The sequence below is a fragment of the Macrobrachium rosenbergii genome, chromosome 2 (genome assembly GCF_040412425.1).
Source record: "Macrobrachium rosenbergii isolate ZJJX-2024 chromosome 2, ASM4041242v1, whole genome shotgun sequence".
Classification (NCBI taxonomy): Eukaryota; Metazoa; Arthropoda; class Malacostraca; order Decapoda; family Palaemonidae; genus Macrobrachium; species Macrobrachium rosenbergii.
In genome coordinates this window covers 43,363,344-43,390,474 of record NC_089742.1, presented here as the reverse complement: position 1 = coordinate 43,390,474, position 27,131 = coordinate 43,363,344, and the positions used below count along the sequence as shown (strand labels likewise).

Sequence of the window (27,131 nt, the reverse complement as noted above, 5' to 3'; positions counted from 1 at the left end):
AGCTTATTTCTCTCTCTCTCTCTCTCTCTCTCTCTCTCTCACACACAGTTCCAACTGTTTAGAGAGAATCTAAGCTCTAGAAAAATATCTTTGGGTATGTTTAATTTCATTACAAGAGTATACGGTAATTCTAACTATAAATGCAGTTCAAAGTGCAACAACAACAACAACAACAACAACAACAAAAACCCTCCCTTAAGCTAAAAGAAAAGTGGTAAAGAACGAAACAGGGAAAAAGCGCTTATTCTGTTGGCTTTCCGGCTTTGTTAGGTCTTGTCACCTTATTAGAGCTGGTTAGTTCGTTCGTTGGACGTTTCAGTAAACTTGGTATTCAATAAGGCAGGGGCGTTAATTCTGAGCTCAACTTTGTTTTTCTCGTTCTTATGGCCTGCATGAGTGGACACTCTCTTCTGGCAGAGCTGAAAGGGAGCGAATAATATCTTGCCTTATACTTAACGACTTTTATACTGAGGTATTACCATATCAAGAGGGATGATGTTTTCTTATAAAATACGTCAGACAGTGATTGACAGACCCTGCGAAAACAGAGGTGACTTCAAAGGAATATAAGACAGCAGATCCTGCCGAGTTCATATTTTAACTGGTGAATCACGTATGTACACCTTCTCCAGAAAATTTCACACACATATGTATTATATTGTATGAGTATTAGAGAGATATATATATATATATATATATATATATATATATATATATATATACATGTATATGTATGTATATGTATATGTATATGTATATGTATATATGTATATGTATATGTATATATATATATATATATATATATATATATATATATATATATATATATATATATATATATATATATATATATATATATATATATATATATATATATATATATGCTAAGTAAGCATTGTTAATGACACTGAAGTGATAGCTCACTAAAGAAAGAACCCTAGGGAAGTAGGCTGCTTGTGCACCTTTTGCGGTGCACTAAAGACGTTACTTACGGTTCCTTGCAGAGTCCCTTCGGCCCCTAGCTGCATCCCCTTTCATTCCTTTTACTGTGCCTCCGTTCATATTCTCTTTCTTCCACCTTACTTTCCACCCTATAATAACAATTGATTCTTAGTGCAACTGCGAGGTTTTCCTCCCGTTACACCTTTCAAACCTTTTTACTGTCAATTTCTATTTCAGCTCCGAATGATCTCATAGGTCCCAGCGCCAGACCTTTGGCCTAAATTCTATATTCTGTTCTCGTCGCTAAATAAAGGAGATTGTCTAAGGCTGGTTACACGACGGAAGAAAAGATAAAGCAAGAAGAAAAACGGTAGGATATAATGAAACTTCCGGGGGAAATCTGGGTAATTAATTTGGGAGGAAAAGAAATTTTACTGAAGGGAAGCATGTGCAGGGAGAAAGATTAGCGGGCAAAAGGCTCTTTGAGGAAAATATGATATTGGGAATGTGCTTTCTGAAAATATTTAGTTCTCTGTCGATGTATTTTGGAGATTTTTTTCATAAGAAGGACAGAAGAGATGCTGATTTGAGTGGTGAAAGAGTGAAAGGGTTTCCAAAAAATTTGATAATGCCTGTAGAAGTGACTTTTGAGCATGTCAGGAGAACGTTTAAGAGGTTAAAAAATAGAAATGTACAGTACTATGATGTTGATGGGATTACATGTGAGACTCTGGGTAAGTGGTAATGGCATGAGCAGCTGACCAGGCTGCGTCAAGTATGCCTGGAAAAACTGGATAAGGGGAGTAAACGTTCGTCTGAATAAGGGAAAAGGGTGATAGAGGAGATTATAATGATTATAACAACTTTGGAAGATTCATGGTAAAATTTTGATTAAGATAGTAAAACGTGTAACAGAAGAATGATTGTGGGTCAAATGGAAAGCTATATGTGCCATGCTAGGTCTTAGAATAAAAGCTAATTTTTCAGCTGCTGCACATGCGATGTGAAGGATGCTGAGGATATTTGGTGCTGCAAGTAATTTACTGACCCGTACTATTTTTGTGATAAAAGTGACGCATGCACTAGAATACGTAGGTGGGAGAGTGACTGAGTCGAGTATAAAAGATGGTCTGAGGCAAAATTGGGGATGTAGGTGTGAATTTGTGGCATTGAAAAGGGTATCATGGATTGGGTGTGCATTCGTTAGTGTTTACAGATGATACATTGTCAACTGGTGTTGGGGAAGAGAAGTTGAAGACAGGCAAATGAAGAAAGTTGAAAGTGAATGGTAGCAAGAATAAGGTTATGAAGGTAAATGAAGCCAAGGAGACGGAGCAACGAATGACATTAAGATCAGTGGAATAATGGAAGTGATTTTTATCTACAGGTAATTAAAAGGCATCCAGTAACAACAAAGGTAAGCACAATTTTGTACCTATTGCTTTAGTATCGGTCGTAATATTTGCACTTTGAACAATTCTCACTATTGGGTACTTTTATAAAAAAAAATCTGTCCTGTAAAAATTATGAAGAAAAAAATATGCATCCGGAAATAACAAAAATATGGAATTTTAGTACTGATCCTGACACTGTCAGGGCTTTGTCAGGCCATTAGCTTTGCTTTTGATCGGAGTATTTTAAGGTGGTTTGTTTACGTGGAGAGAATGGGAAACAATATAATAGGAAAATTTGTATACTTAGGAAGTTTTGAAAAGCTTTGGCAGGTGGAAACCGAGAAAGCACTGGCTTCTATGGAGGAATAATATGAAGCAGCTGGTGTAGAAATTTTCTACACCAGGGTTCATTCTCGATTCAGCAATTAAAAAGATAAACATGGTAGAGACCTTTCTTTTTTTTCTGGAGTCTCTTTCTGTAAGGGAAACAGGTTATTGGTGAATAAACAAACAAACAAACATTCGGCCAGGCGTGTGTTTGTTTGTAACTTGGTATACGAGTAATGATGCAGTGCGATCCTGGTGACATGGACATAAACATATAATAGCCCCTATTACCACTCTGTCTCTCTCCCGCATTCGTCCTCCCTCTCCAGAGGGCTAGAATAAACGCAGCCCCTGAGAACCAACAGCTTTCTCACCAGCGTTACCAATGAAACGTGACAATAACAATGTCCAAACTGCTGAAGTAACGACTCCCGGAGTAATTGGAATAGTCCTCCCTCCAATGAACTCGTCGACCTGGAAGCGCTGTAACAAAAGAAAACGGGAAAGAGGGAACGTGCGTGTGCTTTGTTACCCTTCAAAAGGGTATGTTGCATAAAAATGTTTTCCGTTCATTTGCTCTTCGTCGCTTATTTCATTGGATAGAGCCGTCTATGTTTCGTAATACTGAAAAGAATGAGCTCCAAGAAAGTAAATTAAATTAAGATTAACGGAAGAAAACAGATTGTTTAGACGTGCTTGAATTCAAAGGCAGTAGCATTTCGGTGTCTTTCGTTACTCTTCTCTCTCCCTCTACACATCGCTTGAAATTGGGCTTGAACGATAATCAGTGGAACTAAAAAAGAGAGAAAGAATGGAAGAGGTTTGCGAGTAGCAGATTTATTGATTTCCAATCGGACTACTCAATGAAGTGAAAACTCTATATTAAAACATTCGCGTCTACGGCTTCATCAAATATAGATTTGAAGGGGAGGAGACTATTTTCATTGTGGGAAATGCTAATATGGGTTTTAAAAGGGAGTAGACTTCTCGTTGTGGGAAATACTAATCATGGGACGGAAAACAAAAGGGGAAATGATACGGAAATCATTGGATGGGGAAAGAGGGGTTTATGGGCAGATACGAAATTTACTTTTCAGGTCAGTATAGGGAAAATATACGCCTCAGAAAAAAATATATATCTCTCTCTTCTCACGGACTTTCACGGACTTTGGAGGGTATATGAATGAACAGTCATCATTGCAAAGTTAATCATTTGGAAAGCAAAGAGTTATTATTATTATTATTATTATTATTATTATTATTATTATTATTATTATTATTATTATTATACAGCGTAGAACCCGGTTACTCCCCTGGGATTGCTTTACGAATTACCCTCCATTTAGAATGATAACACCTGCGCTGTGAACTATTATGGACTGTGGCCACCGCGTCAACTAGATTTAAAACGGCTAATTTATTCACCGCGACAAACGTGCGTCAGTCACCGGCCATTATATAATTCATATGAAGACCTGGAATAGAATAATTGACATTTTTCTCATCAGCTAAAGGTACAATTTGATTTAACGCTCGCGCGCTGTTATGGAAGTGGCTTTTGTCCTGGCATAAATAACGGGAAAATTCGAAATTTCAGTGTTATGCTCAAGAAGTGTGGAAAATAAGACAAAACGACCTGACCGAACTTATCCTAACTTAGATCAAGTTTATACATTCCTCGGCTGATGAATACATAATTATCAATATTTTCCTTTATAAAACCAGAATCAATTATATTTCTTTCAAACATGCTTCTAGAATAGATCAGTTTTTTTTTAGTGACTATCCAGTTAACAGCTTGGCTATTATTCCATTCTTGAACAAAAACTGCATTGCTATCTCGTGCATATTTGATCTAGGCTTATGCTGTCCAATTCTCTATATACCAGTCTGACCAACATGGAATCTGTCACGTGAATTACATGATATTGTCAGGAGAATTCTTTACCAGAGGTTTTTCATTGCGTTATTGCTCGTAAATGCCACACATTAACATTGATTTTTTTTTATGCAGACAAAGAATATCCGTAAAGTTATTACAATATGGCAGTACAAGTAAGTTATTTTTTTTTGTTTCTCATTTATTATTACCACAAGAAGCCTTTGCTACCGTTACAATGCATCGTATAAAATAATATTTGGTTATTTTAATTTTTTGTCTTTATTCTTAATAAGGTGTAATTCATGATCCGTATTTCCTGGGTTACATAAAGATGTCACCGTTCGTTTGTACTGTGCTTTCATTTTGATATTTGTAAGGTAAATTTCTCCTGCAGCGTCCCAGTTAGTTGGAAAATATCTCAACGGACGAAACGGGTCAGGACCATATCAGCTTGTGTCATTTTAACTTGTGGTATTTTTCACTTAAACATCACGTGTTCGAGTCCGATATTAGCTTGTCCTGGCCGGAGAAGCTGTTTAGTTCCATTCCCTAAAAAATTCATCATACCGAGGATGACTTTTGCAGTATAAGTACCTGGTAATTAGTCGACTGTGGTGGGCTGCAGTTAGGTTGGAGAAGGACATGAGGCTAGCAGCCTCATCATGAAAAAAAAGCTCGCTGAAAACCTTGAGGAACCACTCTGAATATTGGGAAAAGCCAAGTAGGAAAAAAATATATATTTATATGTAAAGGTTCTTGTGTGTATGCGTTGTATTACACCTGTTTTATGTTTAATGGAGTCGGTGTTCTTCCCGATAAAACAGGCAAAACATCCAGAACGAAACCCTAAAGTAGGTGTAACAAATGTCCAGGTAAAAACCACGCCTTGACGTTCAAGATTCCCTTTCGCGTATTTTTCTTCTTCACATAGATTTATATAGTATTTTAACGACCTCTCTCCATCGGGTACATAAAACAAAATTACTCCGCCCGTGGCTGGGCATTCCGGAAACTCGCGTGAGGTCGAAAGTCTTGTGTCAAACAGCGCTACTGTCGTCTTTAGAGACGTAAGACATCTGGGCCTTCTAAACTCGGCTTCTCAATTATTGTGGAAGTCATAAAAACCAGAGAGAAACGGAACTTTACGGCCTATTCCGACAAATTTTGTGTCCGTAGTATGTGTGTTATTTCTTCGCGATGATTACCAGTTTCAGAGAGGTGTATTTTGCCGTTTTCGTCGGACAATTTTTCAGTAAATGCACTCTTTTTGAAACCGAGTTTGTTGCTGTCAACCACTTCCTTTCTTCCATATTGACATACATTGATCCATCTTCCCGGATTTCGTGTACATTTTCCCTTCTCGGATACCCTTTAAAGTCTTTCACTAATTTCATGTTACTATACCCAACTGGTACTGTATCATCAGCAAACATCAACCATTTCATGTCTTTGCTTTCCGATAATTTTGCATCTAATATGTAGTGTTTTTTCTATGACATCTCAAATCACTCCACCATGCATACACACACACACACACACACACACACATTTATATACATATATATAATATCAGTAACAGCTGTTTTAAACTAGTCCATTGTAGAGGACCATTGATAGCACTTTCAAATCAATGCGCAGTGGATATTTGCTGTTTTTTTGTGGGGGAGGGGAGCGGTGGTTGGGGGAGACTTTATCGCTCTTGGCAGAAGTGTTTGGGGTGGGGGAGGGGCTAGGTCACAACTTTGACATAAGTGGCGCTTTGAAATTTTTCTTCACCCATTATGTTGAAGGTCATCAAAGTTAAGCAACGGAGATTAAATTATGGCCAGCATGCACCGATGCTCATATTTATGTACAACATGAGGGGCAAATTATGCTGCTTTGTCCGCTGCGAAGATTCGCCCATGTTCAGGAACAAAAATGTTCCCATCGTTATTCAAAAATTACTTTAAGACAATTCAAATTTGTTCGATTATTTGATCATCACCGACGAAGGCAAATTTCTTAGCACCTTTTCACGTTACTGTATACATTTGGCCTATTGAAGAGGTTCACTGAACATATAACTGAAATCTCCATATTTAATCTTTTTTCAGTTAGCTAGAAACTTTTATATGAGCACAAGATTTTTCGTTTCAGTTTTTAACAAAAAAATTTTTTTTCAGGAAAATGTCAATATTAATCATCATAATGAATACATCGTTATGAGAATGAGAAGCGGTCATGCAAAAATGTTCCTATGTTAATTATTTCTCTCTGTGTGAATCATTAATTAGAACGTCGGTAACATGTCTTGTGCCTGTCCAAGAAATTTTATTGGATAATGTTACCAAACAAATATGAAGAAAATTAAATTAGAGCAATATATAATTTTCAGATTAGAAGCCAAAACAGACGTCCACAAAGATGCATATAAAGATGATAAATCCATGAAGTTATAAACTTCTCATATTAAAAACAATATAAGTATTGATGAAGAGAAATAAATTAACAAATATACGAGTATATCAGCCTTATTTTTGAGGCCACTTCTACTGTCCCTACAGGACAGTGATGTCAAACCTCTTGGCTTCACGTAGAAATACAGTATAACCAGACGTCCACGTAGGGTATGGTGCCCTCAGCGCACCTCACCCGATGCACTGTAGACATTACTTAAGGTCCTTTACAGCATCCCTTCGTCACCTAGCTGCAACCTCTTTCATTCCTTTTATTCAACCTCCGTTCATATCCTCTCTCTTCCATCTTACTTTCCACCCTCTCCTAAACAATTGTTTCAAGGTGCAACTGCGAGGTTTTCCTCCCGTTACACCTTACAAACGTTTTTACTCTCAGCTTCCTTTTCATGGCTGAATGACCTCATAAGTCCCAGCTTTTGGCCTTTGGCCTAAATTTTATGTTCCATTCGATTCCTATAACCAGACGTAATTCCGTGAGGTGGAGTCATTAAGCCAGAATACTGGACTACTGACGCACCACACACGATGAGGATTTGGCTATTGTCGCTAATACAGTAGTCGTATGATTATGAGGCAACTGCTTCCATTGTGGCTCTTTCTGAAATCGCGTGGCGCCGCGAAGACCACATTCGAGGAATTAAGCTGGAATTATCTACATGACCAAAAATATTACAGCATGAACTGTGTTATTCCCATTGGGTGGCCATGTTAAGACTACATTAATAAAATTAATTTGAAAATGCTGTTAAGATGATTTTGACAGACAAAAGAAAAAACAGAACATTCACACACACAGGAGAGAGAGAGAGAGAGAGAGAGAGAGAGAGAGAGAGAGATGGCCACTTCAAAAAGTCAACCCTAGGAGTTCGTAGTTAACCTGAGATATGGAATGGAACAAAATTTAGAATCGAGAAGGGTTTTTAGGAAGCGTTTATTGGTACAAAAATATTGGTAAAGTGCAAAGCGACGAACTGTTGCAAATCATAGACATTAGCATAAAACTACTGGAACGAAATGACTTGTTAAACCTGACTGATAATTTTGAAACGTGATTTTCGGTATGAAAACGATAACACATTCCAACGAAAACATGAGAGAGAGAGAGAGAGAGAGAGAGAGAGAGAGAGATTTCAACTCATCAGCATTCCGTGTGTAATGACGAGGGCGTAGACGTCACGTGACCGGCAGAGGGGAAATCGCCGAAGTGTGATATACAGTGTCATGGGGAAAAGGAAAAGGAATGTCTATGAGAGAAGGGGAGAAATGCATTTTGGAATGCCGTGATAAGAGTAAACGAGAGAGAGAGAGAGAGAGAGAGAGAGAGAGAGAGAGAGAGAGGGAATGACTAGAAGCAAGAGAGAGAGAGAGAGAGAGAGAGAGAGAGAGAGAGAGGAAGAGGGCTGCCTATGATTATCTAAAGGGAAATGAGAAAACTTAAATCCCTCATGCTTGATGTGACACAGAGGAAATGAAGTCTTGCTTAAAACCCTGGGCGCATTATGATGCTTCCTGACATTCATAGGGCATGAAAGCCATCCAGCTTTTGTTTTATCTTTGCGAAGTAAATGCGAAAGGATGCTACGTTAGGAATGCCATTGTGCTTTGATAATCACTATTATTTCGTTCTTTTTTGTTTTCTTATCCCGAAACGCAACATTTTGCAAATACCTTTTCCATTTCCAGCTGTCACCACTATCATAATCACTATTTCACCAGCACCAAAATTACTATTGCTACCACTAGTCTGATAGCTCTCGGACATCATCCTGATAGCTCTCAGGCCTCATGGTGACCCATGGTGACCCGCTGCAACTCGCATTAGTCATATAAGACGATTTATCAACATCTTAATTAGTACTACTCCTACAACTGTTGGATTTCATTGCGACCTTTACATCTCTCACCAGACACCCAAGGTCAGCTGCAAGGTTCTTTACAGAAAGGATACGTGAAACTTAAGTTCATCCATCCTTGTATATTGGTGCGTGTTGTCGTTATAGAGTGGTGACCCTCCTTTAACTCCACTCCACAGGAAGGACGATTAACCCTCTAACTCTCGATAGTATTTTTTTTTAATAGTCTGGGGAGCCTCGAAGTGGCGTCCGTTAACATCGAAGTCCTTTACGCTGTCGACTTATCTATCTTTTCGCAATATCATCCACCTATATTTCCAATAGCAGTAAAGAATTACACACTGGAGGTTATAAATAATAGCCTTGCTATGTACATGTTTTATTCTTTAAACATCTTTATAAAATACAGCAGGGATTTATGGTGACAAAACACTCAGGTAGTAATGTGGACATCTGCACAGTTGAGAAAGTTGCAAAGGAAAAATGTAAAAAAAAAAAAAAAATTGTGACACCGCTTTAATTTCAAGAATTTCACTTGGAAATATTACACTTAGCATGGTGGCCACAAGTTCAAAAGCAAAGGTTCTGCTGCTTACGTGTTCAGGACAAAAGTGTACAAGAGGTGACGGGCAAATAAGCGAGGGTGTGTAGTTGCAAGTCTGTGAAGTAAATGCAGTGGAGAGAGAGAGAGAGAGAGAGAGAGAGAGAGAGATGAATATAAACAGATCTGCAAGAGAAAATGGATATATATATATATATATATATATATATATATATATATATATATATAAAATATTCATTTATTTCCAATTTTTTTTTCTTGCAGTTCTGTTTATACTATAAGTCTTTCTTTCTCTCTTTATAAGTTTTTATTAATATATATATATACATATATATATATATATATATATATATATATATATAGAGAGAGAGAGAGAGAGAGAGAGAGAGAGAGAGAGAGAGAGAGAGAGAGAGAGAGAGAGAGAGAGAGAGAGATAGGTACCTGTGGCCCAGACATTGCTCTTTCATGTATCAAGACAAGTTTCTATGCGTACATCTATCTAAAGTGAGCATCAAACAGAAACGTTAACTTATTGCCACAGAGTCAACCCTTACTTTATTACTTCTTCCTTGAATGACATAACAATCCCCTTACTGTCTATAGCTATTTACACAGCGCTGAACGGTGGCTTATTCATTACGATATGTCTTTCTAAATATTTGAGTTCAGAAGGAGAATCTCTTGCTTGAAATCTAGCTCCCCTCCATTCTTCTCTATACTGAAGACTCAGTATTTCATTCAACAGTCTTTCAAAAGAACGATTTATAATGTACAGTCTTCCATATTAATACAATATTCGCTACTATCTGGTTTGTAATTTTAAATTGTGGAACTTTTTAAAGGTTGTTTTTAAGCTTTCTAATATCCTATGGCACTTACAGAAATTTTCTACAACCATACCGACATTAATTCTTGGCTAATGCAGTACATACGTCCTTTGAAATATTCATGATTTGAACATTGTTTCCGTCACGTCTGGCATGTATTGTGCGTTCCTTTGCCAACATACAACTGAAATCTTCCGCACCATACTTGTTCAGTGGTATCTAATACTCATTTCACATACACGACAAAGTAAACTTACTCGACAAAGATTCACAACAGAAATCAAATCAGAGTTTTAATCAAAAGCAAACCTCCGATTAATGCAAATATGTATCACAGATAAATCACAAAACCTCCGAAGAAAAACTCTGCTTTCTCCAGATTCAGCTACGAACTTATGATTATAAAGACAACTTTTCTTTACGTACTACTGAAACATCACCGCTACTGTCGGTCAACAACGTCGATTAGCTACCACCTCCATTAGTGGGGCGTAGACTCCACAAAACGTGACGTACTATTCCCTTAGAGTTCATTCAAAACTTCACTTTGGAGGAATTAAAATATATCTGGTGACGCGTAGGCGGCTTATTTACTTTTGCCAAGCGAAAGCAAATAGTTAACTGTTGCAAATGATACCCTGCAAACAGGCTAAGCCACAACCCAAAATAAAGGCCCCATAAGAATCTTTAGTCTGAAACTAAGATAAGGATAAATCTTAGCACAACAAGGGTAACAAAATTGCTAATGGGGATTATTTCAAAATTCGCATTATGAATTAAGAACACATTCTACTCATATTTTCAAAGTTTCACTTCGAGTGCGTAAGTTCAAAATGAGTATGAAAATTCTACATTCTCCTCAAAATCGCTGATATTTACTGTTTATATGAAATATGTAAATGCCATCAGATGAACTGTAATTGGACGATACTGGAACTTGGCATATGCCGTTATCACCCCTCCTTCCAAATACAGATTTAACCTTAATCCTTTAACATTCAGTCCATGACTTATATTTTCGTAATCACTTTTAGTTTAGTCCTTTTCAGCATGAAACCTCTTAGCTCTTAATCACTTGACATCATCATAGTTCAAACACAATCCACAGAGGGTTGATTTACATCATTTTAAATGCCACAGTTCTACTGACTACACTCAAGTCTGAACAACAAACTAAATCACACTTAAATGCACCATGGTTCGTGTCCTATTAAACTATTCACGTAAAAATGTACAACCCACTGAGATCTATATGGCACATGAAAACAAGTCATATAACAAGAGCTTCACTCTTTGTAGTCCAGAGTATAACCCAAATTTTTCCTTTGTAGGAACATGAGTATTTCCCAAAATGGAGGTCTGTCACGTTCGTTGGGTCTCCAGCAGGCGGTCATCATGTCATACATCTCCCTGGGACACAAGGGTGGGTGGGGCAACAGAATCATATTTGTTTCATCCCCATGGTAACAATGAGAAACGTTCTCCAGCACTCCTTCATCACTCAGGTCATCATACGGTTGCTGGCGGGCCATCGTTAGGATTTCCCACATGGTAACACCAAAAGACCAAACATCACTCTTTGTGGAAAACTTGCCATGAAGGATAGACTCCCACGCCATCCATCGAATAGGCAGGAGTGCTCTCCCTTCGCCTATTCGATAATAATCACTCGAGTAAAGAGCACGGCTCATGCTGAAGTCTGAAACTTTTATTGTCAGTCCACTGCCAACAAGACAATTCCTGGCAGCCAAGTCCCTGTGAACAAGATTAAGAGTTTCTAAGTGTTTCATTCCAGAAGCTATCTGGGATGCTATATAGATGAGAGCACCATAACTTAAAGTTGGTCCCAATTCGCCTTCTGGATCAGTAAAGCTAATCGGAGTAACAGTGCCCTCTCCATTGTGTCGCCGCAGAAACTGATATAAATCTCCATATTTCATATACTCTAAGAGCACACACAAGGGTTCTGTCTGTGTTACCATTCCTACAAGTTTTACAATATTAGGGTCATCAAGCTGACTCAGCAAACGAATTTCTTGATGGAAATCTTTCTTTGCAGATTCATCAGTGCCAACCTTGAGGCTCTTCATGGCAACCAACTTTGTGCCGCCATAACCATCTTCTATTTCACAAAGCTGGACAATACCAAAAAGTCCTTCACCTAGCGTTTCTAAGGCCTTTATGTTTGCGCCGTCAACTTCAGGCACTGGTTTCTCTGTATTCGAGCTAGAAGCATCAGCAACAGCATATATCACCGATCCCGTAACACCCTGGATATTTGATGCATGACAGAGCTGTGGTGCAACAAAATATTGTTGGTCAGGTGGTGGGGGCATTGCCGGGATAGGCTTTGATATTGGAGCATCTGTGCGAGTTCTGATGTTTGGTAACTTAGAAGGTGGGCGAGTCAGAGGCACCGGTGGAGGGGGAGATGAAAATATATCTGGGAAAGGCGCAGATGATGCCATGGTTAGATCAGGCACGGCATAGTCAACAGAATCATCAGTATCGAGAGGGAAGGAACACTTGAGTGGGACTTCTGTAGGCTTCATGGTGGGTCCCACTGTAAAATATCCAGGGTTATGAAGGGGAGACTTGAATGGCTCCTGGTACATAGCAACTGCCTCCTCGTCCAGAGGGAGATGACCGTACAGGTCTCCTTTGGATCTGGAAAACCCATTTGACGTCGAAGTCAAGCTCATATTCATCTGGAAGTCCCTCATTTTCATTGATACTTTCTTGGCATCGATACTGTTAAGTGTTGAAGGTGGCGTCTTGGTCTTTGTAAGCCTGTAGCGATAATAAAAAATGCACAGAGCTATAGGAACGACTCCAAATATTACACCCAGCGTAACTAGCACCCCGACTAAGAGTCTGGAGGAGGGACTTTGAGCTGGGACAACTGGGGTGAGGTCTTTAACGTCTGGATTAGCAGTGTTTTCTTCTTCAATCATCGGTACTAATGAGGGCTCGTCCTGAGTCGAATTGCAGGAACAAGGAACTGTTGGAAAGAAGAAAAGAAAATGTAAGAATAATTATGCGCACGATTCTTAAAGAGAACATTACCTGGAAAAGTGGTAAAAAATTAAAAAAATTAAAAGCAACATGAAAATTTTTACAACCATGCATGGTACATATGATTAATATAAAACTCTAACGACAGTGTGTTGATATTTCAGTTATCTTAGATTAAGGTGGCTAGTATAAGTCGTTTTCCAATAATGGTCTCGCAACAAACGGATAAAGGAAAAGTCTTAATGATTGTAAGATGGTCGACGTAAAATTGTGAATAACATTTCTATTTACCGATATTATTTGCTTTTTTAGTGATGAAGATTTCAACTATTTATATCATAAAAAAGCTATAAATATACTGATAAGCCTTCACATCTTCCTTGCTATTAAAAAAAATTATTACAAAGTCTCTTTTACTTAAAAAAAATACTTTAAACATAAACGTGCATCCCATACAACGAAAACCAGTTTTCTTGCGCCACGTGGAGTTTTCTTCTGCAATTAGAAACATGAACGGTCAAAAGAACACTACATCAGTGGCAACTTGAACCTCATCTCACAGAAGGATACTCGTGTAAATATGAAAATAATGAAGGAATATGGTAGAAATTTGATATATACATTCCTCCCCCGCCCCCCCGCTCAAAATATAAGAAATTTGAAGGAAAATAAAAATATACTAAACCTGTAGGGATACCAGGCAAAACAATTAACAGATCTCAATACCCATTAGTTGTTACGATAAATCATCAAAGAAATCGAAAGGAAAAGAAATAAAAGACCGAATTAAACGAATCACTAAAGGGATTCGATACAGTTCTCTGGTTAATCTTCGGTCTGGGCGGGCCACCTCGCGAGTTCATTCATATTAAAGCGTTACCGGCAGCGACTGGGAGAGAGAAAGAGAGACTCAGTTGCAATCCCAACAACGACGTGCATCGCCTCATTTACATGTTATGTTTCGAAGCCCATTTCGGCCTGAGCTCTGATAGGGATCGCCACGCAGTCGCATATCCCGCGAGGACGAGTGCTTTTAACTAGAGCAGCAGCGCGGGGTGAAGTCCTTCTGTATTGATGGGGGCTTGTTTCGATGCTGTGAATATCGGTAATGTTTTTTGTGACCCTTTCAGAGAAAATGCATATTGCAATATTCTCCAATGCTTACATGCATACCGATTCAATTAAATTTACACTCCAGTGGCTCCGAGATCTTTTAATGACTCACTGCTGCTCGCATTTGTTGCAGGTGGTATAAAAGGTTTTGTGTGTGTGCGTGTGCGTGTGTGTGTGCTAACAGTAGCAATGACCGAGGCACAACCCTCCTCTTTTGCTTTGACTTGTGACCGTCAAGAGCATTTAAGCTTCCATAATACGTGAAATACAAGTTACAATAATATAAAAAAAATAAGAAAAATTCTAAACTCCAAGAGATGAACAAATTGGCCCATCAAAGAAAACATACTTTAAAGGTTCCTCCAACATCTTTTGCTTTATACTTGCCCATTTAAGACGTGAGAAAGTTTAAAAATACATGTCTATATTTTTACGAAGAAACTCACTTTGAAATTTATTAAACTTACCATTTTAAGTCATTATGGAATTTCTGTCTTATGTACGAACGTATGCATTTCTTTTACTTATCTTTTTATTCCTCATATTTTCATAAAATTTTCTATCTTGTGTCTTTTCAAAATTGTCGTTGATGGTCACTTGTGGTCTTGAAGAAATAAAGTCAAACAAAACTGGTACAATTTGCGCATTCAGTATCTTTAAAAATCTACAATAACATCAAACTCTAGAAAGCTCACGTTCCTCAAGCGCGAGGAAAAAATTTAATTCATTCCAAAATCTAATTACCAGTTCCTTTGTTAACAGCCCGTCCCTCATGAAAATGTCATTTAAATCCATTCATGAGGTTTTGAGATACCATGTGAACAGATGAACAGTTTAAGTTGTTTAACAGACCCGGCTAAACAAACGACCTCCATCCAACAACGTACACAGAGGTAAAAATGGCTGCCCCCTGGGCTTTGCTGACATATTTTTCTCAATGGGTCAAACTTTCCACAACTTCGGACGGGGGTTAATCTGCTTATCTTCGGAGTCTCCGCAAATTTGATTCCTTTCACGGCTACGCGAACACCAAACAAGGCGCTAGAACACTGCTATTCAAGGCCGCAAGTAAAGGGGGAATGAGAGAAAGAGATAAAAGGTGCTTAACCAATTAAGTCTTGTCACCAGCAGACGTCCGAGACTGTGATAAGGGGCCTTAGATAAGCCTTTAATAACCGCCAGACGAGTAAATCGTCTCCGTCCATTTACTGTCGACATTCTTTTTCGCATGCTCACTCCTCTTGCTCATCTGAACGGAGAGATCGTATATCTACTGTCTTCATTCTTTTTTCATACATTCTTCTTACTCCTTTAGACAGACACTATACCCCAACTGTCATCGTAATTTTTATATATAATTCTCGTCCTTCTTTTAATGGAAATACTGTATGTCTCTACTGTCATCTGTCTTTTTCATACGCTTCGTCTTCACCCTCTGGACAAAAAGACCAAGTATTTTCTGCAGTCAATCTTTTTCACCCACTTCTTTTGCTCCTTTACACGTAAACACTGCGAGAACTCATTTCTTCTTATGTTAAACGTATATTAAGAATACCATTCTCAGAGGGAACTCGCCCAACTTCAAAACAGATGTTAGACTTGCTAGATTTAATTTTTTTCTGATTTTTTCTTGCCATTTCAGCTGCCCGCTGAACAATAAGCTGTCGTTAACATGGGGGATTTATTTAGGACTAGTTCGTTCATTGCAACACACACACACACAGAGATATCGTTTGAGTTTATATATATATATATATATATATATATATATAATATGTATATATATATATATATATATAAAGGGATATATATATATAGATATAGAGAAGAGAGAGAGAGAGAGAGAGAGAGAGAGAGAGAGGGAGAGAGAGAGAGAAGGTATTTATATAAAAGGGATCCAATACACGGGTAGAGAGAGAGAGAGAGAGAGAGAGAGAGAGAGAGAGAGACGTTGTTATCGAACGGATATGCAGAGAATTAAAATAGTTTGCAGGAGACCGGAGCCACCCAAACATTCTGATTATGCGGGGACGGGGACAGAGGAGAGAGAGAGAGAGAGAGGCTGGCATCGGAGGGGGAAGAAAAGAATGTCCGAGACGATAACTTGTGAAAATTCGGCGGTGTCTCGGTGTCTCCTAGTTCCTCTTTTTACGCTCATTCTCTTCTCCGTTATATACCTCCTTGCGTTTGAGTCGAGGGATGCAGCAAGCGAGTTATGTCTGGTAGTTGTGTTTTCATTAGAAAAAAATTCTTGTACTTTGTTTCCCTACGCGGATCAGGTATGCAATTTCGCCTGGTGCGTTTGAAGCTGGTATTGAGAAGGAAGTCCGCATTTTAAATAAAGTTTCTCTAGAGTTCGTTTTCCATTGCTTTTGGGGGGAATTTTATTCTATCGTTACTGAAGCTATTTGGGAGTGATCTTCATCTGTTATTTTCTTCTGCATTCTTTTAGTTCATATACGACCATTGTATTTTGTGGAAGCTTGCTTTGCAGTTTACGTGACATTTTACATTTAAGATAATAATAATAATAATAATAATAATAATAATAATAATAATAATAATAATAATAATAATAATAATATTAATGAAGATATTGTCCAAATACATTTAAAGGGCAAAGAAATCATATCGTATGAATAATAATAATAATAATAATAATAATAATAATAATAATAATAATAATAATAATAATAATAATAATCCATGAAAATCTGATAATAGCATGAGCCATTAAAACGGTGAAGAGATCCACAATGGTGGAAATGTAAAAACATATCAGAAATATATATATATATAAACGAGAGCTTTTGAGAACCTGCTCGATTCTTCTTCTCAGTTTCACCGCTGTGGATTTCTTCACCAATAATAATAATAATAATAATAATAATAATAATAATAATAATAATAATAATAATAATAATAATAATCTTACCTGATTCAAAAACGACCTCCGAGATGATGATCCAGCGACGGGCGAAGTAGAGCCGAAACCTCAGGTGTTTGGCCGAGATGCTCTGGAGGTCGATGGTGACATTTCGGGCGTTCTCGAAAATGCGGTCGCTCCGGGGCTCGAATTCGACCGGGGCATGGGCGTCGAAGTGCTCTCCGTCCAGACTGAAGAACACTTGCGCTCGAGAGAACACCTGTGGGAGAGTAACAACATAGGCGACGTCATTTATATGTTTGTTTGTAATATGGTTTATTTTGTGGAAAGCACGTTATACGTTATATGCTTCTTCAGAACTTTTTGTGTAAAATTGATATTGAACAATTTGCACATATAAATAGAAATACAGTACTGGAGAGCTAGAAAAGGGGGAATGGGGGGTTTGTATTACTCCTAAAATGTCAGAATAATGTCTTACTTTATTCACGAATTGTCATATCTCAACTAATAAAAGACAGTTTAATCATTAACAAACTCTATGAAGAACAAGAAAATATACTTTCAGAATCTGACACATTCTCAGCGAGGATAAAATTCCTCAACATAAAATACAGAAGAATGTTAATCTGAACTGTGTTAAAAATATTACTGGGAATGTCATTATACATACTGTTAAGTTCATATGTAGCCAGCTAATGTGCAAGTTATACAATGGCCAGTATCTTTAAATTCATCAAGTAGGTGTAACTGGAAGCTGTGGTGCTACTTTAAATAATCATGTCTTTCCGATCGACATCCACGCTTATGAGTGTACATATTCATTTATGTATATTTATTAACTTATCGTTATTCACTAGCTATTCTTTTCTCCTTGGTATTTTCTGTTTTCCGTTCTAATGTGTAAGTTAATGGTCTTTCAGGTCTGTTCCATGCAAATGTCTTCACAGTCCTATTAAAATATAATCAGGCATTAGAAAGATTAAGGACTGACTAACAAATACACGTGCGAATGGCAATCATGTTCGTGAGAAAATCTCCCTCACCTCGGCTTCTTTGGTGAAGAGGTTGTTGGCGTAGAGGTGAACACTCGAGAAATTCCTGACTGTGTCGAAGTTGAAGGTGATTTCGACGGGCTTCCCTTCGTGAGAGTCGTTCTTCCACCCCACCCACTCGTATCCTAAAAGAGGGAACAAAGAGGGGGGGATTAGTTCGGATAAGTACTGCCTTACTCTAAAGTGACGATTCAGAATCCGAAAGGAAGAGGTTTTAGGTGCTGCACATTACTTACTTGTATCGCTAGTCAGATGATAAGAAAAACAATTTCTGTATAATGAAAAGCCTAGGCTACACATATAATTGTTCTCTGCAACAACGATTCAAGCCCCTATATAAACATTACAAAATGAAGGTACACTGTTCCAAACTTTGCGACGGTACACGTTCATTGTGTTGGGGCTTGTCGTCTCGGCCCTGTCTTATATTGCCGTCATATCTGACGGTTAGGTACACCAGTAATAATCATAATAACAACGTAATTACTCAGTTGAAAAATATAATGTGCAATCGTGTGCCTGCAATGTAACAGAAATTTATGTCCAAATTAAAAAAATATTTATTTACATTTGGGAGCTTTCGACAGTCATCTCAGCTTCCCATGTTCAACAAGATATTTCAGCGTTACCAGAAACTAATTGTAATGTAGACTTCGCCAGTAAAAAGAAAAACAGCTATTAATAGTTTAAAATATTAGGTTATTCCCTTCTTCCCCTGAGGCAAACCGGCCAGCCATCTTGACCTTTATTGTCTGAATGCGTTTAATATCTTCATTGAGTTTTACCTCGAAATTTTAACTCCTACATCCTTATTACATTCAAAAACACAGTCTTGATTTCATCTGTACAACAATAATGATCTGTTTCACTAATAATAATGACTGAATTTTGTAATAATTACTTGTTTTATTTTTCGAAAAATAATATGTAATTCTAGGCTTAATAATAACACAAGTCCATTCCTAAATTCAAGTCTCTCGTTGTCGATCTCTTTTTATTCACACGATGAAGTTAAATAATAGAATATCAACTTTGCAGCTTTGCTGGTGCATAAAGACAATCACCAATCCACGATAAAACCTACAAAGGATAAAACCAATAAGCTGTTGTTATGAGTTTGCAGACAGCAAGAATTCACGTCGCACAGTAATGCTAAAGATCAAAATATACAAATCCTGTGTATATACGCATATAAATATATATATATGTATGTACCTAAAATACGTACGCATGCGCATATACGTGTATATATATATATATATATATATATATATATATATATATATATATATATATATATATATATATATATATATATATATATATATATATATATACATACATACATACTGCTGTACACACACACATATATATTATATATATATATTATATATATATATATATATATATATATATATATATATATATATATATATATATATATATATATATATATATATATATATATATCACACCAGAAACTAAGTTTTCTAAGGCGGAAAAGCTGAATGACGCTATCACAGTCAAAAGAAATCAATAGTAATAATTACAATATGAAGAATAGACTCTAATGACAAGAGGAATAACTGTTTTCAATGAACTGTCTGAGTTAAAAGAATACAAAAATTAGAAATAAGATAATCAAGTAAAGTTAAGTTAACATAAATGAAAAATCAGATGTGACATCGGTGAAAGGTTCTGTCATGTTTGGGAGATGGGAGTGAATCTGTTGGTTGCTCTGACGCATTACAAAGTGTTGGGATGCAAGGAGCGACCGGAATAAATGGCAAGGCTAATGCTTAAGCCTCGCGTGTTTTTACTATTCATAACGAAACTATGATTCCCATAGCACAAAAAATGGTGATTTTACAAGAGAGGGAGAAGATGACACGTCCAGGCCCTGAGTACTTGACGTTCCGTCCAGACGCTCAGACCAGAGTGTCTTCATTGTGCAAACTTATACTGGGGGTAGTGGCAAGAGAGTCTGGCCCCAGTCTAAAAGTTGAGATTATTACTCGCAGACTATCGTTGTGACACAAAAAAAAATCTACGAGAAGTGTTAGGACTCTGTAAGTTAAATTAACCGGACGAGCAAGAGTACGTGAAGAAAGAAAGCAACGGTGCCGTAGGTGAAAGGGGGTTGGCGAGCTGGTCATTAAGTTTTTGTGTTTGTATATGAAGCGGCTGAGAAGCCCAGTTTTTTCTCTCTTTTTCTTTCTTTCCTTTTCAATAATGGAGTCTCATTCTTGATTAAGAACCTAAAGAATATGTGATGTCTGTTGTCTTGTTTTTCCCTTTTGTCACCTCCTTTAGAACATTTTTTTCGGCGGGGGGCGGTTGAATTCTACAAGTTCACAGGCTTAATGAGAGAGAGAGAGAGAGAGAGAGAGAGAGAGAGAGAGAGAGAAATATTTCAGTTACAGAGATAGAAGAATGAGGTGAGAATACTATGATGCTTGGGAACCAAAACGAACTACACGTCAAGGGGAATGGGGAGGCCGTTGTTGGTAGGGGTGGGGGAGGTGACGTCAGGAGGGGCAGTAGGAGAGGAGGCATTTTTGAAAGTCACTGGAGCAGCCCGAGGAATGCTAATGGAAGTCTCACAATGAAAGCTGAACGTGCAAGTGAGGGAGAGGCTACCGTTCCGGCCCCTCCCCCCTTCCTTTCCCCCATCTTCCCAAAGAACACCCATCCAATTACCCGGCCCCCATCTCTTCCTCTCGCGAAGATCATTCCCTCCTCCTCCCCTCCTCCTCCACCCAACATCTGTCCCCATTTACGGTGATATGTGTCATTCTATCCTTTCTTCCACGTCCATCCCAGCCCACCTAACCACCCACCCCTTTGCTTACGGCGGCTTCTGCCCCTTCATTCCCCTCCCTCCCTTCCCATAGCCCCTGCACAACCCCATTAACACTTTCCATCCTCCGAGAACTCAACTTAAATCCAATCCCCTTCCCACCCCCATAACAGGAGACTGGCCCCTGAAGGCCCCTACATTATATATCTCGGGCGACCAAACATTTAAAAGCAGCGGGTTCCAGGAGCTTCATCTGTTGTGTCGTTAATGTTTATTATAACCTGAAGGCAGCAGCACAAGAGTTGAGATTTTAGACGACGGGAGTCGTAGATGCCCTCTCTCTCTCTCTTTTCTCTCTCTCTCTCTTATATATATATATATATATATATATATATATATATATATATATATATACGAGAGAGAGCATAAAACATAAATGTGAGAACTGAATGAACAACATACGACATCACTGGAGAAGAAATTTGTCTTTAATAAGATGTAAATACAAAATACTATTTAAGTAGTCTCAACTCGAATCAGTAGATCTCCGACCCCATTCAATAAATCATTTGGGGCTTATCTTTTTATAACTGGTAACACATAATAGTGGCTGGATACTCAGGCATCATCGTGACCCATCGTCGCTCGCAATAGATCCCTAAGGTCAGCCGCTTGTTTCTAAGCTACATAAGTAGATAAGTTTTCCTTCTTAAGTTTTTAAATATTGGTTGGACTTTTCTCATGCATCAGAGTCGTGATTCAATCATTCTTAAGCTTTAAATGAGATGTTCAGCCTTTCTCAGGCTAGAAGGTAGTTTTTCAGCCTTTCTTAAAAATTTAAAGCATTGATTCAACCTTTTTTTAACCGTCAAAGTAGTGGTTCAGTCTTTCTTGAACCTATAAAGTAGTGGTTCAGTCTTTCTTGAACCTATAAAGTAGTAGTTCAGTCTTTCTTGAACCTATTTTCTTGAACCTTAAAGTAGTAGTTCAGTCTTTCTTGAACATAAAAGTAGTGATTCAGTCTTTTTCTTGAACCTTAAAGTAGCTGTTCAGTTTTTCTTGAACCTTAAAGTAGTGGTTCAGTTTTTCTTGAACCTTAAAGTAGCGGCACAGTTTTTCTTGAACATTAGGGTAGTGGTTCAGTTTTTCCTGTACCTTAAAGTAGTGAGTTTTTTCTTGAACCTTATAGTAGTGGTTAATTTTTTCTTGAACCTTAAAGTAGTGGTTCAACCTCTAGCTTTAAAACAGGGACACAGCCTTTCTTAAGGTTACTGGCACCAGCATCTCTAGCACTGTCAGGAAGACCTTTCCTCATAATTGAACGTAAATCTTTCAATTCTAACATCCGAGAGACTGCTGCCATCCTGATGATGAAACTGACACTAAACGCCTCAATTACGTTCGTGGCATTTTCTCCAAACGCCGTAATTTGCCCGTAATTGAGCCACGGGAGCTCTAAGTAAGTCACGATTGATGCTGCCAAAATAAGAGATAAAAACGATGTTCCCGACAACGATTCATTGCAGGTGTCCCGCAGCTGTATCGGCGCCAGCAATGTGTCGGGGACTGGTACTACCACCGCTACACCTGTTATTATTTTGTATATGAAGGTTTTCGTTTAATTTCTTTTTTTAATGCGCCAGACGAAAATGAATGGTGCAGTATATGTAAAGAGGCCGAAGCGTTGTACAGGCGTCTGTAATCTTACAGTCATTGCAGTAATACAGCAGCAATTGCCATTTAGATTAACGCAAGGTTTCCGCTAACAGAAATTTTTAAGCTGAGAATATAAGTGAATAATGCTGTTTGTGTAAATCGGTCTGCTTATGAGGGGAGTGGTGCAATATTTCTGTTTTATATATATATATATATATATATGTATATATATATGTATATATGTATATATGTATATATATATATATATAATATATATATATATATATATATATATATATATATAATATATATATATATATATATATATATACATATATATATAGTATATATATATATATATATATATATATATACATACATACATACATACATACATACATACATACATACATACATACATACATACATACATACATACATATATAGGGGTTCAAGGTTGCGTAATTTTAAAAAATCGATTTATTTTTCATTATTTATTTATTTGTTTATCTTTTTAATTATTTATTGATTATTACTTTTTACAACGAGGCTCATACTTGATTTAACACTCAAAATATCAATTTGGCGATTATTTTAACGTGCCTGTTGTCAATCTCCTTGAATTATCCGACAGATATATGCTTAGTACCTTTGCATAAAAATGGTAATTACTTCCCGTATTAAAAGTTTTAATGTCTCATTGACGAGGTGTTTCAATCTTCCACCTTCTCGCTAATTGCTGGGAGACAAGCAATTAATACGCCCAACAACATTTACGAATACATTTCACAAACTCCCTTCAGCAACAACTAGAGAACTCAGATCGCTGCTGAGGTTTACGGACTATGTTACAAGGTCCTTTTTAGTCCTCCGAAGAATACCTCTCTCATAGTTATATCGTAAAATATCTCGAACATCCTCTCAGCTCAAGGATACCAGGACCAACTACACAAAACTGGAGGGATTATACACTGTTCCTATTAGGAGAAATCGCAGAGGTATACCGCTTTTATGAAAGACGTGTAGAATGATTTGCATATAACTATTTGATGACTGGGGAGTACTACATTTTATTACATTACACGCACGTAAGACTATTTAAATATAAGTGTAAGTATAATAAAAATTATAAGGAGGGCAAGAAAGACAATACGCATGCGCGAGAGATGAGCTTTCGGAATATCAGTTGCATCTGTTTTTTATATTAGAGTGTTATCTACTAGATGCTAAAAGAAATAATACAAAAGAATGTTTACAATACCGTAGAAACCAAAGATTTCGAGGCAGACTGATAATATCGACCATTGTAAAATACAGCCAACCAAGATGGTCAAAGAAATATATGCATCACGTAGATGAATGGAAGAAAACCACGATGGCATACCTAGATTATCGCGTATTTGTTCCAATAAACAATCTTTTATTGATCCAAATTGTAAAGGAGCCCCTGCCGACATAACTTTCCCGATAATTATCAACATCCGTAAGATGGGAAACAGCGTGCATTCTATCCGATCTGGAATCATCTTTTATATGGTGGTGGTGGTGGTCTCTCTCTCTCTCTCTCTCTCTCTCTCTCTCTCTCTCTCTCTCTCTCTCTCTGTCGGCAATTTTCGTGACTTGGGTTCCATCATTTTGCCTCCAGCTACCTCCGCCGATTAAGCTGGACGGCTGTTATGAATTAACCAGTGTCTGTCTGTCTGTCTGTCGGTTCGTTTGTTTGTCTGTATCTTCATAAAATATTTCATGAAAGTTCTTGGTGGAATTCTGTAAGTTTTGGTGATAATATCTGCACTGAGTTAGCTGGGAGTTTATGTATTACCCAGTGTGTATTGGCAGCTTCGTTTCAGTCCACAATATATATTGGTAGACTTCAACAATATTAAAAAAATATTGTTGGGGAAGGAAGGAAATGGCCTAATCTGTATTAGGCTAAGGATAAGTAATTCTCATTTCAAGGTCGATTAAAATCCGGATACTGGCTCAGTTCTTCTATTTATTAATTTTTTTTGGGGGGGAAAGGCGGAGGGGGGGGTGGGGAAAGAGAATTAAAAGAGGTCTACGTTCCCTGAGTGCTTTCTGGTGTTGTTCATTTTCGACGACAGGAAATGAAATTTTTTTTTTCCGCGGCCCATGGCCAGGGCAATATTTTACTTTTTTGTATTTTATTTTTATCTATATCTGGCATTCCTGCAGGTATCACAGTTATAGCTTGATTGGCAAACGCATGGAAATGTTTTTAGGACTATTCTTTTTTATATATATATATATATATATATATATATATATATATATATATATATATTATATATATATTATATATGATATATTTATGTATTTATATATGTGTGTGCTAATATACAGTGTACATATATATATGTGTATATGCGTGTGTGTGTGTGAGTGTCCTTGTGTGTGTATGCGTTCGTGAAAAACTGACAGAACTACTAGTACAAAGCGAATTTCTCCGTAAAGTCTGTAAACACCATCGTCATTTATATTCACAAGTAGCTACATCATATTTAGAATCGGGAATTGTCCTTTTTGTAAGGCCAGCTGTATCCTGTTTAAAGCAGGTAAATGGGAAGTTTTCCAACGACCGCAATGATCTCATTTTGAAATTCATTTTCATTTGCGTACAGCTCTGTTGTGTGTTGAAACACATACAGGTATATGCGTTAAAAACAATGTATCTAAAAAACGCTCACTCAAATATATTTTATTTGGATACAAGTTGAAATGAATTACGTTGTACACTTATCATCTATCATACCAGATTCATAATTGTATACTGAAAAAACATTCACGCCAAGCATAATGTTTAGGCTGTTAATATAATTATTTTTCTACTAAGCTGTAATTAATTATAATATTCATGTCATTGTGATACATTTATCTAATCAAAACTCCTTAGCAGAAATTTGCATTTTCGTTGAAAAAAGTTGAATATCAAACTTTTTTTTCTTGAAAAATCGATGTTTTATATGGCTATCATTGCCATATAGCTGCACTATAAATTGTCTTTTTTATGTAAACATAAAATCAAATACTGTATTGAACGTTTTTCAGGGAAACAGCTATCTTGAATGGTTATCAATGCTCATCCTAACAATTTTTAATGTACTCTTAAGTATCATTTGTACATTTTTCGTAAAAAATAAACATTGAAAATTATTTTCGGGAAATCGATCTCTTGCATAGCTATAGATGCCAAATCTAATAATTTCCAATAAGCGTTATTATAATTTATCAATTTATGTAGAAGCAAAGGTACTAATGAGTATGTTTTTGGAACAGTTGATTTTTTGTGTGGCTATGAATACCAGATCTAATCTTATCAAATATGCTCTATTATAATTCGTCATTTCCATCGAGACATCGAGCATTAAATTTTGTTTAGAGCAATCAATATTTTGCATGGTTATTACTGCCCGTTCATATAATTTGAAATACGCTCGGCTACAAACATAATAATACTTAACGCTGCTTTCCATGGTAATTATTAGCACCGGTTGTAAGACATTTCCTGTGTTTACTTACGTATGCAAATTGTTCGTCTCTCGCTCATCACACTGTAGTTCATATACGACCCAAGACCACACCCCCGCGCGGTTCTTCACCCTTCTAATCACTGGTTACAATTTTCTCAACTCCACCCGTGCCTTTTATTTCCCATCGTTCTTTTCTCTAATTATTTTTTGCTGGGCTCCTTCAAGATCTGCAGGCCCCTCCCATCTCGTCTGCCTATGCTTCCTTTATTTTCTAATTCCTTTTTTTTCTATTTCCTTTTTTTTAGTTCGTTTGCTTTTTCTATTTCCTCCTTTTTTTTAGTTCGTTTGCTTTTTCTATTTCCTCCTTTTTTTTAGTTCCTTTATTTTTCTATTTCCTTTTTTTGTTCATAAATTTTTTCTATTTTCTTTTTTATCTCCCTCCCATCTGGTCTGTCTTTATTTTATTTATTTTTTTCAGTTCCTTTAGTTTTTCTATTTCCTTTTTTTAGTTCCTTTATTTTTTATTTTCTTTTTTAGTTCCTTTATTCTTTTATTTTATTTCTGTTCATTTACCATTTTATTTCCTTTATTTTTTAGTTCCTCAACTTCACGAATCTCAGTTCCTTCTTTTTTATTTTTCTATTTTCGTATTAATTTCTGCAGTCCCTTCCCCTCTACTGGCTATATATTTCATATTTTTCCTTTTTATGGTTCTTATTTTCTTTCTATTTTTGTGGTTACCTCCACTTCATGTCTCTCACTTTTTTCCTTTTTTTTTTTTTTTGCCTGAGTACCGACTCGTCTTTCCAACACCAGACATAACAGAAGAAGCATTTCCTTAGCCGTGGTCCTAGACGTGACTAGAAAG

At 37.0% G+C, this 27,131-nt stretch overlaps 2 protein-coding genes across 2 annotated transcripts in view; one reads left to right on the top strand and one right to left on the bottom strand.

The window, feature by feature from the left end:
* Positions 1-27,131, top strand: part of LOC136842879 (uncharacterized) — a 465,824-nt gene that overhangs the window by 234,170 nt on the left and 204,523 nt on the right. The gene's annotated exons all lie outside the window — the stretch shown is intronic.
* Positions 11,068-27,131, bottom strand: part of LOC136845892 (discoidin domain-containing receptor 2-like) — a 176,129-nt gene continuing 160,065 nt past the window's right edge. The window contains exons 7-9 of the mRNA XM_067116341.1: positions 18,308-18,441; positions 17,310-17,520; positions 11,068-13,247 (exon numbers count right to left, since the gene is read on the bottom strand). Coding sequence (XP_066972442.1) covers positions 11,533-13,247; positions 17,310-17,520; positions 18,308-18,441 — 2,060 coding nt within the window. The 3' untranslated portion in view covers positions 11,068-11,532. The remainder of the gene's footprint in view (positions 13,248-17,309; positions 17,521-18,307; positions 18,442-27,131) is intronic.